We start from the raw sequence: 15,207 nt of genomic DNA, 5'->3' as shown, positions 1-15,207 counted from the left end.
AAGCGTTCTTTGCATATGAATGTGACAAATTTCTAACATTAAAAATTTAGATTTTACTGTAATTAATCAAAGCCGCTACTGGGATTAATTACAACTATCGTTTTATTCATTCAACTAAATTGACAGCTCTAGTCAATAGACGTAAAACCAGTGGATATTAGATTTCCAATATGAACCAGAAGCCGTGAAAATACTTAATTACTCTCAGAAAGGCAATAAACGATGATTTTAAATATGGCTGATTGTTTATCTTTTTGGCATTTTATAGACTAATCTATAATAATGCAGGAAAAAAAACATGTTTAAAGGCTTTATATGCGATTTTTTGATCCAGCAGATGTCGCCCTTGAGCACCAGCATGAAACCAAAACAACTCGCGCTGCATTGTTGTGTTAGCATGCTAATGCTAGCGATCTTTATTATGCTCGTATCTTCACACTGCATGTAAATTTACCTGAAATGAGCGTGATCTAGAAACACAGTTAAGCAGTGAGTACAGTATGTTATTCTTCTTTTCTCTAGTCCCTCAATTAAACAACTTTTATACGCGAGGGGAGGAGTCAGCCGGCCGTCCGGGCGATGTAAACAAAGTGAAGATAGGACTCTGAAAACTCTGAAAACATCACAGACAGTGGGACTCGGGTGTTACACCCATTGTAGACAGTCATGACTCACAGAGTTATTTTCAGAGGAGATACTTGATTTCTATATTTAAGTGTGAAGAATCACATATAAAGACTTTAAACAACAATGAAATAAAGCATGCTATAATACCTTGTTATGTGACTTTACAATCACCATCTCTAGATAATGCACATGTAGACAAGTGGTGCATCAAATAACAAATTTGAAATCTGGCCTCCTTGTCAAGTGTGCGCCAGAAGGTCCATGACCTCAATCTGTGACCCGTCTAATCTTCCCCTCAGACTTTATGCTTGGAGACATGATGCCCACCACGCAGCGATGTCTCTGTTTGCCTCCCCTGGTGGATTGCGTCACCGCTCGAAGCTGCTGATACAACGTGGAATATGATGATGATGATGCTCCTCTGATTAGAAGACAAAGCTGCTTTCAGACCACTGGGTGACCTTGTTAGCATCAGATCAGGGACGTGACCGGCCACGGATGCCCATAAGCCCCCTCGGGTCGGTCAGATCTTTAGACGTGAAATTATCTCATCTTTCACGGCCTCTTGACGCAGAAAAGAAATCTCTGAAATAAATGCTTCATCACAGACTGTTATCTCTGAGGCCTGTGGTCTGTCCGCAGTGATGAGGGGATTGTGCTGTACATCTGCTGATGCAGTATTACGAAGAAGAAGAAGGAGGCAGAGGTGGGGGTTAGGCGGGGGCTGACCTTCCCTTGTTCTCCGTCTCTAATGCCCAGTGCTCTAAACTGTCTTGGTGCCAGGTTTCCCTCGCCTCCCTCCCTCTGACTCTCTTTTCTCTTCGGTTGCAGGACTTTTGAACTCCCCCCCCCCCCCCCCCCTCCTCCCCTTCTAACCCCCCCCTGCAGCTTGTCTAAGGAGACGTCCGTCCCAGTGAACTCATTGACCAAGGAAAGGCTTGTTTTCACTCCCTTCCAGTGTAGGAAGGAGAACGTGGACACTGCAAAAAATGTCCACTTTGTTTTAAAAATGAGGCCAGCAGGACAGTTTCACTAATTTACAACCACTCCCACTTTTCTAGGCATTGTTTTTAAAGTGCCTTCTTATTGGTAATTTATGAGTGCATTCAAGTGACCACCAGAAGTGCCGTATTTGGACGAAAAGTGTTGATATGCATCTCAATCTCGGAGCCAACCAGGGATTGTCTGCTAGTGATGAAGCCTCGGGGAGCAATGCTTCAAGTTTTCTGGATCTCACGGTGAATCCCTGCGAGGTTAGCGGATCAAAAACTTCTGGTAAAGGTGGTTTCTTTCTGTGCATTGCCTTTGTGTCTTGAAGCCCAACTGGAAACTTGGGCATCAAATATGTGAGTTGGAGATCAGAGGTGACACTTCAGCTACCCAAAATGCATCCTGTCTGTGCTTACAGATTCTGCATTTTTACGCAGAATGAAGATTAATGTGGAGCTTAATGTCTCGATTTTTTGTTGACGACCTCCTGTGTTAGCATCCTGTAAACCCTAAAGCCCGACTTACACGTGTGGTTGAATCTACGCCCTAACATACGCCGTAGGTTCATGTAGCCCCGTACCGAAGTAGCCTGACGTGCACCTCCTAAAAATGTAACAAGTGTAAAAACAACGCAGACAGCAAGCCCTGTGATTGGTCTACATTCTCAGTCAGTAGGTTCTGCAGTCTGTGATTTTCTAGAAAACAAGAGTCATTTGGGGATGGACACTTTTTGCAGTGTTGACAGCATCCCGTCTGGAGTCTCCTGCCAAACAAATGTCCGAGTCAGAGGAGATCCACAGATACGGACAGTGGTGCAGAATGCAAATGAATGGGAGTACATGAAAGTGAGGAGTCAGGGGAAGAATTAGCGAGAATGAAAAACGAGATGCAGCTTTTGGTTTTGCAAAAAAAAAAAAAAAAAAATCACTGCGTAAAACCACGATGGCGAGGGTTGATGGAGGGCTGGTACCCAAGATGGGAGGGGATGTGTGAGGCTGGGGATGTGTCTGGGCAGACACACAGGTTCACATGAGGACACACACCAGTAAGTGTGCAAACGTACGTACATATAAACACTTGATTAGGAGAGCAACCCTCCTCTCTCCTCGTGATGAGCGTGAGGGTTTTTCCAGCTCTGTGTGTTCTCTTTTTTTTATTACCAATTCTATCAACGACTAAAAACAAAAAAAAAAACTGTGCAAAAACAATGAAAACAGAGTATCTATTGCAAGTGATTATCAGGGTAATTTGTGATTTTTTTTTTCCTGCATGTTGTACTTTCCCCGAGCTTAGTGGTTAAACAGGGTGTGGTCCGAGTTTACACGAGTTTGTGTGTGGCGCTGGTGTTCATGCATTCAGAGCAGATATTGTTATCAAAAGCCCTCTCTGCTGTGCCATACACTGTTTATGTGGAAGAAAGAAAAAGGTGCGTCATGGAGCAAAAGGGAGAAATGGGCAGCCTGTTTTGATACGCTATGTTTCCGTAGTAACTCTCAGGGGTCACAGTATTCTTGGCGAAAAAAAAAGGGGCCAGGAAATTCTGCGGTGCCTGTTGATGATCAAAACCTGAAATATTTCTTGGACAGGTTAAGTGTTTATGATTGCTGAACATGTTTGGAAGTAGTTGGATTTTCATTCAATTGTGTTATCGCATCAGTTTCTTCGGAAACTAAACTTGGAGGCTGCACACATACATTAAAAAGATTTATTTTTGGGCTTTTTTGTGCCTTTAATTGAGAGATATGACAGTTGATAGACTCAGAAATCAGGGAGAGAGAGAGAGTAGGGAATGACATGCAGGAAAGGAGCAACAGGTGGGATTCAAACCTGGGCCAACCGCTTGGAGGAGCAAAGCCTCCATACGTACATTTACTTTTTGCAGCTGCAAAATCACCGCTTGTTATTTACTGCAGGCTCCTTGTCATGTGTCTGAAGTTAAACACACAGCAGGGGGTCGACAAAGAAGGGACCTTTGTCTAAAATAGACGATTCATTTCAGTCTAAACTTAATTTTTTAAGAAGGTTAAAGCTGTATTAATTTCTATAAACAATGGAATAAATGCTATTTATAAGGTGTTGCTAGTAGTGACCGGTTGGTAGCTGTTAGCAAAGAAGCTTGAATTAGCTGCTCCGCGTCGAGCTGACAAGGTTTTAGTCGGGTCTATACCTCAGGAGTTGGTGGAGACCAAAACTGAGATAAACTGAGTGTGAATACTTGACTTGCGTTCTCCAGGCGGTTGGAGGTAAAGCTCATTATGGCGTTGTAGGATATTGCTCCCAACTTTTGTTTCACTGCATCAACTCTAAAAGCTTCTGTTACGAACCTTGAGTTAGCGTTGATTTTGGCGCCCCCTGTGGACACGTCTGGTTCAGCAAAAAGAGATCGATCTGTGATCTGGCAAGCGAAAAAAAAAAAAAAAAAGAAGCAATTACTGGAAACCATGGAAGCAGTTTTGTGGCAGATCTGTCTCATTAAAAAGCATAAAGGGGATCTAGCCCATCCATACATCCATAATCTATGCTGCCTGGGTTAGCTCAGGGTCCCAGGGGGCTGAAGCCGAAACTCTCAAGAGGCATGGTACAGCCTGGACTGGTCACCAATCACAGGGCTGAAAAAAACAGCCAGAAAAACAGTCACTAAATAACCTAATTAGCAAATCTTTGGACTTTGGAGGTTGGGAGGAAGTCAGGGAGTACCTGGAGGGAACGCACTCATGCACGGGGAGGACGTGCAAACTCCACACAGAAAGGGGCCCCTGACCGTGGAGGGATCCCAACTAGGACTGACCGCTCCACTCTGATGCAGCACAGATCTAACACCTGATAAGACAGATAGGAGCTGTGACTCACATTTTAAGATCAGCGAGGCTTGGACTCACAAAATATAAATAATAAAATAACAACAACAGCAGATCTAGTTCATGAAAAGGTATTTATAGAAGATAAAAAAAAAAAGTTTTAGTTGTGACTCATGAGGGGAGCGTTTTCAATTTCAGGTCTGTCGCCAACCTGACTCACAAAAAAATCCAATTAAGAGCCCGTAATCAGGAAGAAGACATTAGCGGATATGACTCATAAGAAAAGCAAACGATGGACTCCTGAAGAAGTTTTTCGGACTCGCTGTGACTCAAACAGTGATTTGAGCTGCGGATCTGACTTACGACAGAGGAACGTTTTAATGGATCCGACTCACGAAAAAGCAATTACGCAGACTGATTAAATAAAAATGTGTTAAGACACTTGAATGTCATGAACCCTAAACCTTTTTTTTTGTCTCGGTGGTACTGAGCTTTCTGGGTGACCTTTCAAGTTTTGGTTTCTTTATCACTTTGAAGAGGAAAGTTTCCCTCAGTTTACCTATGAATCTGTTTTGTCCTGTCTAAATCAGGTTCACCAATAGCTCCAGGTGCGACATACTGCTGTTGTGACATTCAGGTAGAGGGATAGAGGTTGTGTTTTGGAGGGGAGTTAGATCCTTAATCGAGAATTCTTTTTTTTTTTTTTTTTTAATTGTCTATGCTGTATTCAGGACACCAGGGAAATCCCAAACCTGTTACAGCATGCAAGGTTTACCTCTCTTTAAAAAGAAAAAAAGAAATCCAGGAATGTCCCACTGAGTTGGAAACAAAAACACAAAACAAATACTGGAACAATAGCATGTGAGGTAATTACAGAGTGACTGTGTGGTGTCAGTAAACACAACTGATGCTGAGGAGACAAACCACAAACATCCCCTAAAAAAAAAAAAAAAAAAAAGCAAAATGTTTGGTTTGGTGAGCTGTCCGTCTTAACCAGCTTTACTCATAATTCTGCTATTAGAGCTGGACGAGGGCCTGAGCGACACGCCGCAAAGCATGCAGGGAAGGGAAGGGAACGGATTGTGCTGTTTACGCATCACAAAACAAGGAATGTGTTTTTTTTTCTGGGGGTGTAAGAGTGCCACCAATCCCTCTGTCTCCTCTCCCCCACCCCACCAGCTCCTCAGGCTGGTTTGGGGAGTGGGTGCGGTGTTCCTCTCTGCCCACCAGCTGGCATCAGGAGGTCTATGTCTAGGAAAAGGGATCTCTGCCAGGCCTCAATTACTGGGGGGAATAATCCAGGACACACTGAAGCAATTACAGCCTCATATAAATCAATATGCTTTGGGTTAAAAAGTGATCTGCTCCCAACACTCTGGAGAGGCTCTGACTCAGCCGGCCTTTGATTTTCTTTTTTTTTTTTGCAGGGAGATGGGAGCAGTTTCTTGGCAGACGGGGCAGGGATGCTGCTCAGGCTGCTGCTTCTGTGGTTTAAACTGTCACTCAGACGCCAGCCTGAGAGGAAGAGCAGAGGATGAATATTGATTCACCGACATTGACACTGTTCAAATAAATATAGGGAAAATTATGATGCTTAAAAAGCTTCCCCACAAATCACAATGTACAAAAAAAAAGGCTTTACAGGTGCTATACTCTCACAAAGAGTAGATATATGAAGAAGAAAAATGTATGTAGAAGGAAGCTGCAACACAAGCTGTGTCAGCAGGGGGAACCAACAGCTGACAGCTCAGCCTCTCCATGGAGTCCCTGATGCTCATCATCACGACTATACTGCCATCTAGTGGTGAAAGGAGACTACTGACAACATGCTGGAAGGGCTTCGAGTTAGAGGTAGAACCTTTTTAGGATAAGATATTAAGATAAGATAAACTTTATTCATCCCAGCAGGGAAATGTAGGTGTTCCAGCAGCCAGCATACATACAAACACACAACACAACACATATATACATATTCCACCCATACAAAAAAACATATGGGTGTTTTAAATGTCTTCTGTCCTTACTTAATAACCACATAATTCAGTGTCTGAATTATGTGGAGCTTTTTCAAAGACAGAGTACAAAGTGTTCATTTAATGAGGCATTTCTACTTTTTATTTCTGAATCCAAAATTATTCCTGACACCTTGCAGCTTTGCAAATATAAAGTTATTGCCTATTTAAGGGGTCAGAATAAAAAAATAAATATTTAAAATTATGGGGGGAAAAAAAATGAGTATAAATTGCTCTCTCCCGAAGCTTAAAGACAATCCATGAACACAAAATAAAACCGGAAGTAGCAAATCCTGAAATTGCAGGTGAGAGTTTAAGGCAGCACATTTTAAATTATACAAATAAATGATTATTAAGTTCCTGTTTACTATGTGTTGATGATTTAACAAACACTTCAGCACCGTTTATTAGACTAGAAAGCGAAAGGAGCGTTAACAACATTCAAGATTAGATTTATTTTGAAGGAATCGTGTAAGTAGAAGTTATTTATTGGCGTTCATTATTTACATGCCTTACAGTTCATCCATCTGCTTCACAGAAGGTGAGAATCCAGAACTGAAACGTACAAAAATGAGTCAAAATGAAACAACAAAGAGCTCATTAATAATAAAGAAATTGCTGACCATGATACCAGCTCAGAACTGTCTTTATATTTTTATATCTTGGATTTAAAATAAAAAAAACTACCCGCATGTTTCCCTCTATTGATACTCTATTCTCACTTCCTCTGCAAACGGTTGCTCAATTTTCACGTCGTGAGTGAGCGAGTGTTCCCACAGAGACTTTTTATGGAGGAAGGCGAGGCCGCACTCCTCGCATATGTAGCTCTTCGGCTTCCCGCTGTGAGTGCGCTGGTGTTTCTTCATGTGATACGACAACCTGAAGCTTTTGTCACAGACGTCGCATTTAAACGGCTTCTCTCCCGTGTGGATGCGCATGTGCGACTTCAAATACCCCGACTGGATGAAGGCTTTCCCGCACACCTCGCACTTGTACGGCCGCTCCCCGGTGTGGTAGCGGTTGTGGAGGCGGAGCTCGTTGGCCGTCAGGAAGGTCTTCCCGCACACGGTGCACTGGTGCGGCCGCTCGCCCGAGTGAATGAGCTCGTGCCTCTTCAGCGACGTCTCCTTCATGAACTGCTTCCCGCAGCTGTTGCAGGGATACCGCACGCCGATGTGGATTTGCTCCACGTGGTTGGTGAGCTGCAGCTTGGTGCGGTACGCCATGTCGCACTGAGTGCACGCCCACGGCTTCTCCTCCGAGTGGGTCCCCATGTGCACGGTGAGCTCCGAGGCCGAGCGGTAGCTTTTCCCGCACTGCCAGCACAGGAAGGGTTTCTCCCCGGTGTGCTTCCTCAGGTGAACCGTGAGACAGTTGGAGGATCTGAACTTCTCGGGACACAGACTACATGAGAAAGGGAACTCCCCTTTGTGGATTCTTTGGTGGATGGCGAGGTAGGACAGCGTGATGAAGGATTTCTCACACTGAGGACAGGGATATGGTCCGGTGAAGCTGTGCTGCTTCTCGTAGTGCTCCCGCAGGCGCCTCAGCAGGGTGAAAGTCTTGTCGCACATCGTGCACTGCATCGGCCGGTGCATGAGCTTGTGCCTCTCGAAGGCGGGCTCGTTGGCGAGGATCTTCCCGCACTCTTTGCAGTAGAGCGGGTCGTGGATCCTCTGGTGCACTTTGAGCATCGTCATGCTCTTGAACTCTTTGTCGCAGTCGTTGCATTTCATGATTTCTCTCAAGTCCACTTTGCAAACGTTCTCCTGGTGCTCCTTTAAAGCGGAGAGGTATTCAAAATGCTTGCCGCAGTTCGAGCACCACACGGGGACTTTCAGAGCCGGCGTCTGCTGGGCGTCGCTCGTCGCCTCGGTCTGGCTCGGCCCCGCCCTCAGCTCCCTTTTCCACGTGAATCGCGCGATCTTCCGGTGGCAGATGGCGTAAATCTGGTGCCTCTTCAGGCCGTGCATGTGTTTGAAGCGCTTCTTGCAGTGGACGCAGTGATACGGCCGCTCCTCTGTGTGACACTGGATGTGCCTGTTGAGAGTTTTGACGCTGTCGAAGGCCCGCGCGCACACCGGACACACTTTCAGAGCTTTTTTGTTGACTTTTTGGACTCCCGCCGCCTGCTCAGAAGTCCCTTCTGCGGCCGCATCCGGATTGTTCTCCTTCTTATCGAGTTCATCCGCGTCGCCCAAATTCTGAGTCTCAGCGTCGGCCAGGATCTGCTCCAAAGTCTTGCTCTGCTCCTCCCGGATCCCCTCGTGACCGTGGATGATCTGATGCTTCTTCAACGTGTCCTTGTACTTGAAGCCTTTCTCGCAAGTGATGCAGATGAAGGGACGCTCCTCCGTGTGCGACCGTAAATGCTTCGCCATATCGGCGGTGCAAGGCAAGACCCTGCTGCAGATGGGACACACTTTGCCCTCCGCGACCCCCTCGGACGCCGGCTGCGGATTGGGGCGCTGCGTCTCCCTCTTCTTCGGCCTTTTCAGCTCTCTGCTCTTACAGATCTCCTTCTGGTGCCTCTTCAGAACGTACGGGTTCTTGAACTTCTTCTCGCAGAAACAGCAGTTGTACGGGCGGTCCTCCGAGTGGGACTTCATGTGGCGCTCCATGTCCACTTGGCGGGCGAAATACTTCCCGCACAGGGCACAGTTTTTGTTTTCCGACGTGTCCGAAGTGCCCGGGTCGATCGAGTCCTCCTCTTTGGCGTTGACGCTCGCGTCTTCTTTCTCGTGAACGCGCATGTTGTGTCGGTTCATGTCGTAAAGATCCCTGAACTTCTTATCGCAGTTGGCACACTTGTACTTGAGATCCCGGTTGGCTGAGTGAGTTTCCAGGTGTCGTCTCATGGCGGCGGCGCGCAGGAAGTTCTTATTGCACACCGGACATATTTTATTGCTTGGGTATTTTTTCCGTTGTTTCTTTTCCATCATTAAGTCTTTCTCCTCGTTTAACGCTTTTCTCTTTAACTGCAGACGTTTGCTTTGTTTCAGCGGCTGGAAAGCGGCCGGCTTTAGAGATTCTTCGACGTCCTCGCCTGCGGTTTCCTCCTCCAGTACCTCCTCTTCTTCTTCTTCTTCTTCTTCTTCTTCCTGATCGTCACCCTCGACCAAACCTGACGGCTGCTCGATCTGTATGTAGTCCAGCAGTGTCACAGTCTCTCCCTCCACCTGGACCGTCATGCAACCTGCGTGCATCTGCTCAGCCTGAGCCTGCAGCTGGATTTGTTCTGTGTCGATCACAACCTTCTCCAGTTGAGGGAGGGAGAGGGAGGAGAGGATGCAGTTTCCAAAGGACGAAGGAATGGTCTGAGTTTCATCTGCGGGGAAAACAAGACATTTATCCATTAGCATTATGGATTAATGTTAACTCACATAATCACACAGTTTAACTCTCCAGTGTCTCAGCTCTGTTCTCTGTGATTATCTTTAAAAAGCAGCGAGTGAAAAAACCTACACAGCAACTAAAGATAGATTCTTATTTCTCATCTTAGAATAAAGATCGCTTTTCTGTTCAAGACACGAGGGTCATTGTGCAATCCATCATCGACCTTAAAAATAACCTGTCCTGGTTGCCCCTAGCAACAAGCACAACTTGAACAGATTTGTTTGTTTTAAATGTCTCCTAATGAGTCCCCTCATGCAATCTCTCTTTTTTTAAAATGTTTGCTAAGGCTGTATGTGCTGAGCTGTAGCTTCATTGTGTTCTTCAGTATCTGCATGTGGATTGTTGTTGTTGATTACCGTTTTTATTCATCGATGCTGCTAAAGAAGCAGCTAAATGACGTGTGCAGGATTTGAGTCCAAGACAAGTTTGCCCAAGGGAACAATAAAGTATATCATATCATCGTATCGTATCCTTTTAAGCCTCAGTGAAACACATCAGGAAAAAACGGTCGAGGTCCTATTGTTACCCCCCCCCCCAAAGTAAATTCTGTGGGGGCGCCAGTTTAGCCTAGCGGTCAGGGCATAGGCCACATGAACAGAGGCTACAGTCACCGCGGGTTTGAGTCTGACCCTCGACATTTGCCGTAGTCTTCTCTTCTCTCAGCATTTTCTGTCTCTCTCCACTGTCCTTTCAAAATAAAAGTAAATGTTTAACATGGAACATTAAGCACTCTAGGCTCGATTTGAGACGTTTGATCGTACCGTGTGAACAGGCTTGCAATCTGAATTTAGATAAACTGAATAAAAGGACGTAATGATTAATGATTGAAGTGAATGAATGTGGGCTTTAAAAACTCGAGACGTGACTCACCGGATAGATCAAAGTGTCCGAGAGTTGTGTGGTGCAGGAGCACAGTTTTCAGGTGTCGTGGGTCTGGCACTGAGTGGACACACTCCTCCAGAGCAGACGGCACAGCGCTGAGCATGGATGCAGTCTGAAGAAGAAGAGACACAAGATGACAAAAAGGAAAGTCATTCAGCTGAAGAAAAACACTGAACATACTCGACCCCTGGCCTGTTTCTGGCTCTTTTCTCTTTATGATGCCAAATAGCAATGAGTGAGAAACGCCTTCCAAACGCCCCACAGGTCATAGTCAGTCGAGTCAAGAGTTTAATTGTCACAGAGAAAGTTTTATGTTTACGTTGAAGCAAATGAGCACTTTTTAAAGAACGCCAAATAAGCTTTTAGCAGCTCCTGTGTTCCACACATGTTAGGTCTCTTTGCTTCTGAAGTTAGAAACATGAAACTCCTGAGGAAAGACTGCAGTTATAAAAAAAATAGATTTATTGATGTTTGTTTGCAATATGTATCACAAAAATAATATCCTCAGGAAGTAATTTGACTGAGTTATGTATTTGTGATTAAACAGACTATATTGTTTCTCTTGAGTAAACACAGCTGTCTGATATAAAACGGCTATATTTCCCACACCGGTTCCAGTACCTGCTGAATGTCCGGCACTGGAAGAAGTTTCTCCACTCTGGAGAGGAAATCCAGCATTAACACCTGCAGAGCGCTGTCGTAGTCAGGTCCAAAATCTGTCGGAAAAACATCCTGGAAACAAAAAATAAATAAATTAGATTTACAGTTTACAGTAACAACCGCTAGCAGTCAGAACAAAAGTCAGTTGACAAACGCCATGACAGACAGACCTGGAAAAACTTCTCCCTCTCTTCGGCGTCTTTCAACAGCAACTCCACTTGGTCGACAAAGTTGGATTCTGGAAATTCAACTTCTGCAAAACAAGGCTGGAAGAAAATATGTGTTAGTGTCAGAAATGATTATTTGATTGAAAACATTCCCACTCCACACCTGCTGGCCTACATAGAACGATTAAAAAGACGCTAACCTGTGCTGCCCATGTGGAAATAAGGGTCTTGATCCGCTCCAGGTGCATCTCGATGGTTTCCATGTCTGTTATCTGCTCGGCCCGACACAATTCAAGTACCACCTGCAAAACATTTCCCCTCAGGTTAAGTACAACGAACAGGAAGGATTGACTAACTGGAATCATCTCAGGAGGATGAAAATCAGTCTTTACAGAGCCGTGCAAGTGATGATGTCATTTTCCATCAAAGGAATATTAAACCTCTTAACAGCTGCACAGTCTGCCAAGCACTCATTTAGCTTTATATTGTTTATAGCCTGAGAGCATTCAGATGATGTTGCTATGATTATACCCATTTCCTGCTAGAGTACATCACAATAGCTTCTATTATTCTGTTTTGACAGCTCAACATCTGCAGAAGAGAGAAACCAATCTGCTGTTGTTGTTCTAATTTCATGCACTGCGTGTCTCTCAGGTATCTTTTTTTTTTTTTTTAAATCATCAGAAGTGAAGTGCAGCCTCTCACCCGAGCTCTGAGGCCGAGGAGGAGTTGAGCTCTCTGATCGGCATTCAAAAGTTCCGGTACGATGTCTGAGACGGTGCTGATGAACTCCTCCACCATGCTATAGTCCTGCACGTTTCCCCTCTGGACCACCTGCCACATGGCTGCAGACACCAGGCGCAGCGGGGGTATGAAGAGGCGAAGGGACGGCAGCAGGAGATTCAACTCTGGGAAATGTTACAGAATGACACGACAGTAAATAATCACCAGCAATAAGTTAAAGTTGAGTGATTGATTTCAGATGTCCCTCGGGTTTAATCACGATGCTTGTAGGACACTATGGTAACAACACAGTCATGTATTTGTATCTTTAAGTGGCTGTAACAGTACATCAAATATTATCAGTGTCAATCAGAAACATGTCACACAACACAGGCAGTGGAAAATAAAAGCTATTGAGAAAAAAAAAAAACACATTAGAGACTTTCAAGTAGTTTGACTGCAAACAGATTCAATTCCACGTAAAGATACAATATGTAGATTCAGCCTTACAAAACAGCGACAAAAACGTCTCCTCCTTACTTTAACTCTCTGATCCAGGTCTACACTCCCTCCCGCCCCACTACGCTCTGCCAATGAAAGGCGTCTGATCCAACATTCACAACAGGGTCCTAAGTCTCTGACTAGACTCTTCTCCTCTGTCGCCCCCCGGTGGTGGAATGAGTCCCTCTGCACCTTTAAGAAAAAGCTAAAGACCCAGCTCTTTCATGAATACCTACTAACTTAATGATGATGGTCTCCATATTATTGATGATGATGATGGTTGTGACGATGGTTTTTGTTTGATAACGACGACTTATAAGATGGTTTCTATACTGATTAGAGCTCTCAAGAACTGCCCTCAATGTTGTGCTTTGCCTCTGGTCACTTCCTGTCAGCACCTGTGTGTCCAATCAGACTCAAAGCTGATCGTTTGCTCTTACTGACATTGTTCCCTTTTTTCTAGATCCTTGCTTGTGTTGTTCTTACTCTCTGATGTACGTCGCTTTGGATAAAAGCGTCTGCTAAGTGAAGTGTAGAATTGTAGAATTCAGCCGCCAAGGGGCTCTCCATCAATATTACAATAACAAAAAAATATGTCAACGGTAGTGGGGAATCATGGGAGTTCTCTCTGCTACTACTTGGACATAATGGTCAGTGGACTTGAGCTTTTAAGACTACTCAAAGGGCTTTTATACCGCAGGTCACACCCACCCATTAACACACGGATGGATGGCAGAGGCTGCTATGTAAAGTGTCCATCAGTAGAAACTAATCTTATTCATACACAGCCGCTGAAGCAGCAGGAGCAACTTGGGGTTAAGTGTCTTGCCCAAGAGCCACAGCCGCCACATCCCTCTCCCTAAAAACTCACTTCTACAACCACTAACAAACTGTGTTATCATCCACCTTCTCTTTGTATTGTTTTGTTTTTGTTAGGCATCTCTGAGTATTCAGAAAAGCGCTATATAAGTCTAGTGTATTTTCCTTTTTATTATTATTATTATTATTATTATTATTAACTACAAACTTTGAAATGTCTATTTTTTTTTCTAAGATTATACAGGAAATCTTAAAATAACTCATGAAACAAATGTATTGCTTTGTACAGCACTTTGATTTAAAGCGCTTTATAAATAAATGTATTATCATTATTATTATTATTAAATCGGCCTACCTCAAGTGTCCTACACACTGCTAATTAAATATGGCACCTTCATTATGCAGACATAATCCTAGGTTTCCTGTTTTATCATTGTTGTATAAAATAAATAAACATTTGTTCAGTAATATACTAAAACATTACAGACAGTCTGGTTGCCTTCATGGACCGGCAACTGTGTCGTAAATCTGAGACACCACACATGAACACTCAAATAAATGATGTGGCTGCGGTGGTAAAAAACTTTCTGATGTATTAAAGTAGTTTAAACGGTGTGTGAGATGCATGTGGTTATTTAAATCCCGGTATGATATCTTGGAAAGTGAATTAAGTTTTTATCTTCAAGCTTGCTCGACTTTCGTCTTGCATTTTTCCCATTAACCATGAACGCACCATCCGTCAGCCGTTGCAGTGCTTGTTTTCAGTCGCTAACAGACGCTAACTTACACTGACACTTTAGTGACTACAAAAGCAGTTATGTTGTGGGAAAACATCCTTTCGGGTTGAATAAACTAATCGTGGGAATACATAACTTCGCTGCCTTGAAGCTCGTACCGATAACTACCGCACACATAAGCTCGTAACGTAGCACAAAGCCACCGCCATATCAGAGCGGGGTACGCCATGTTCAAAATCGTGCGCACACAATCTAATAGAAAACCTAATAACTCCCAATGGGGGACACATTTTTGAGTTTTTTTAGGCTTACCGTCCTCGATGCGATGCGGGCTCTCCATTCTATCTCTGGAAATATCCAAATAGATGGTAAAATTAACTCTGGGTTGTTGTGAGTCGATGTCCGCCCGACCCTGCGGTGCGAGCTGGCGGGGAGGAAGGGCGGCTCGATATTCTGTTTTCAGTGCGCATGCGTAGAGGATAACATACGTTTTACTGGTTTCCTCTTGTGTCCCGGGTCTATTGCATGTTCATATCTTGTAGTTTGACCTGATGAGACTTGTAATCATTTAGTTATGGTTCAGGAAAACTACGCTTTATAGTAACATGACCAACTTTTGAATTGCTGTCAGGGAAACTTCTTCTTCTCCTGGAAAATAAAGGGCACATGTGACGCTGCTGTGGTCCATAGCGCCACCTAGAGGCCGTCTGAAGAATTGGCATAAATATTCGTTTCATTTTAAAGCTATGAAGAAAATAGCAAAAAATGAAAATAAAGAAAATAAATGAAAAATAAAGAAAATAAATTTAATATGAAAAATAAAGAATAAAAAATAAAAACATGAAAAATAAAGAAAATAAATTTAATTATCTATAAACTGAAAGGTTAAATAAGT

The 15,207-nt window shown here is 43.9% G+C and overlaps 1 protein-coding gene across 1 annotated transcript; it reads right to left on the bottom strand.

Moving 5' to 3' along the window:
• Positions 1-6,894: 6,894 nt before the first annotated feature.
• On the bottom strand, positions 6,895-14,934 carry LOC132956333 (zinc finger protein 11-like). Its single transcript, XM_061029711.1, has 7 exons — positions 14,625-14,934; positions 12,238-12,440; positions 11,733-11,834; positions 11,536-11,631; positions 11,327-11,437; positions 10,694-10,817; positions 6,895-9,755 (listed from the first exon to the last, which is right to left on the bottom strand). Exons 1-7 carry the CDS (start codon positions 14,650-14,652, stop codon positions 7,129-7,131), a joined length of 3,291 nt encoding a protein of 1,096 aa, XP_060885694.1. The 5' UTR covers positions 14,653-14,934; the 3' UTR covers positions 6,895-7,128.
• Positions 14,935-15,207: the final 273 nt, after the last annotated feature.

This window comes from Labrus mixtus, chromosome 22, assembly GCF_963584025.1.
Source record: "Labrus mixtus chromosome 22, fLabMix1.1, whole genome shotgun sequence".
NCBI lineage: Eukaryota > Metazoa > Chordata > Actinopteri > Labriformes > Labridae > Labrus > Labrus mixtus.
The sequence above is the reverse complement of the archived record's forward strand: the minus strand, read 5'-3'. Positions and strand labels throughout refer to the sequence as shown.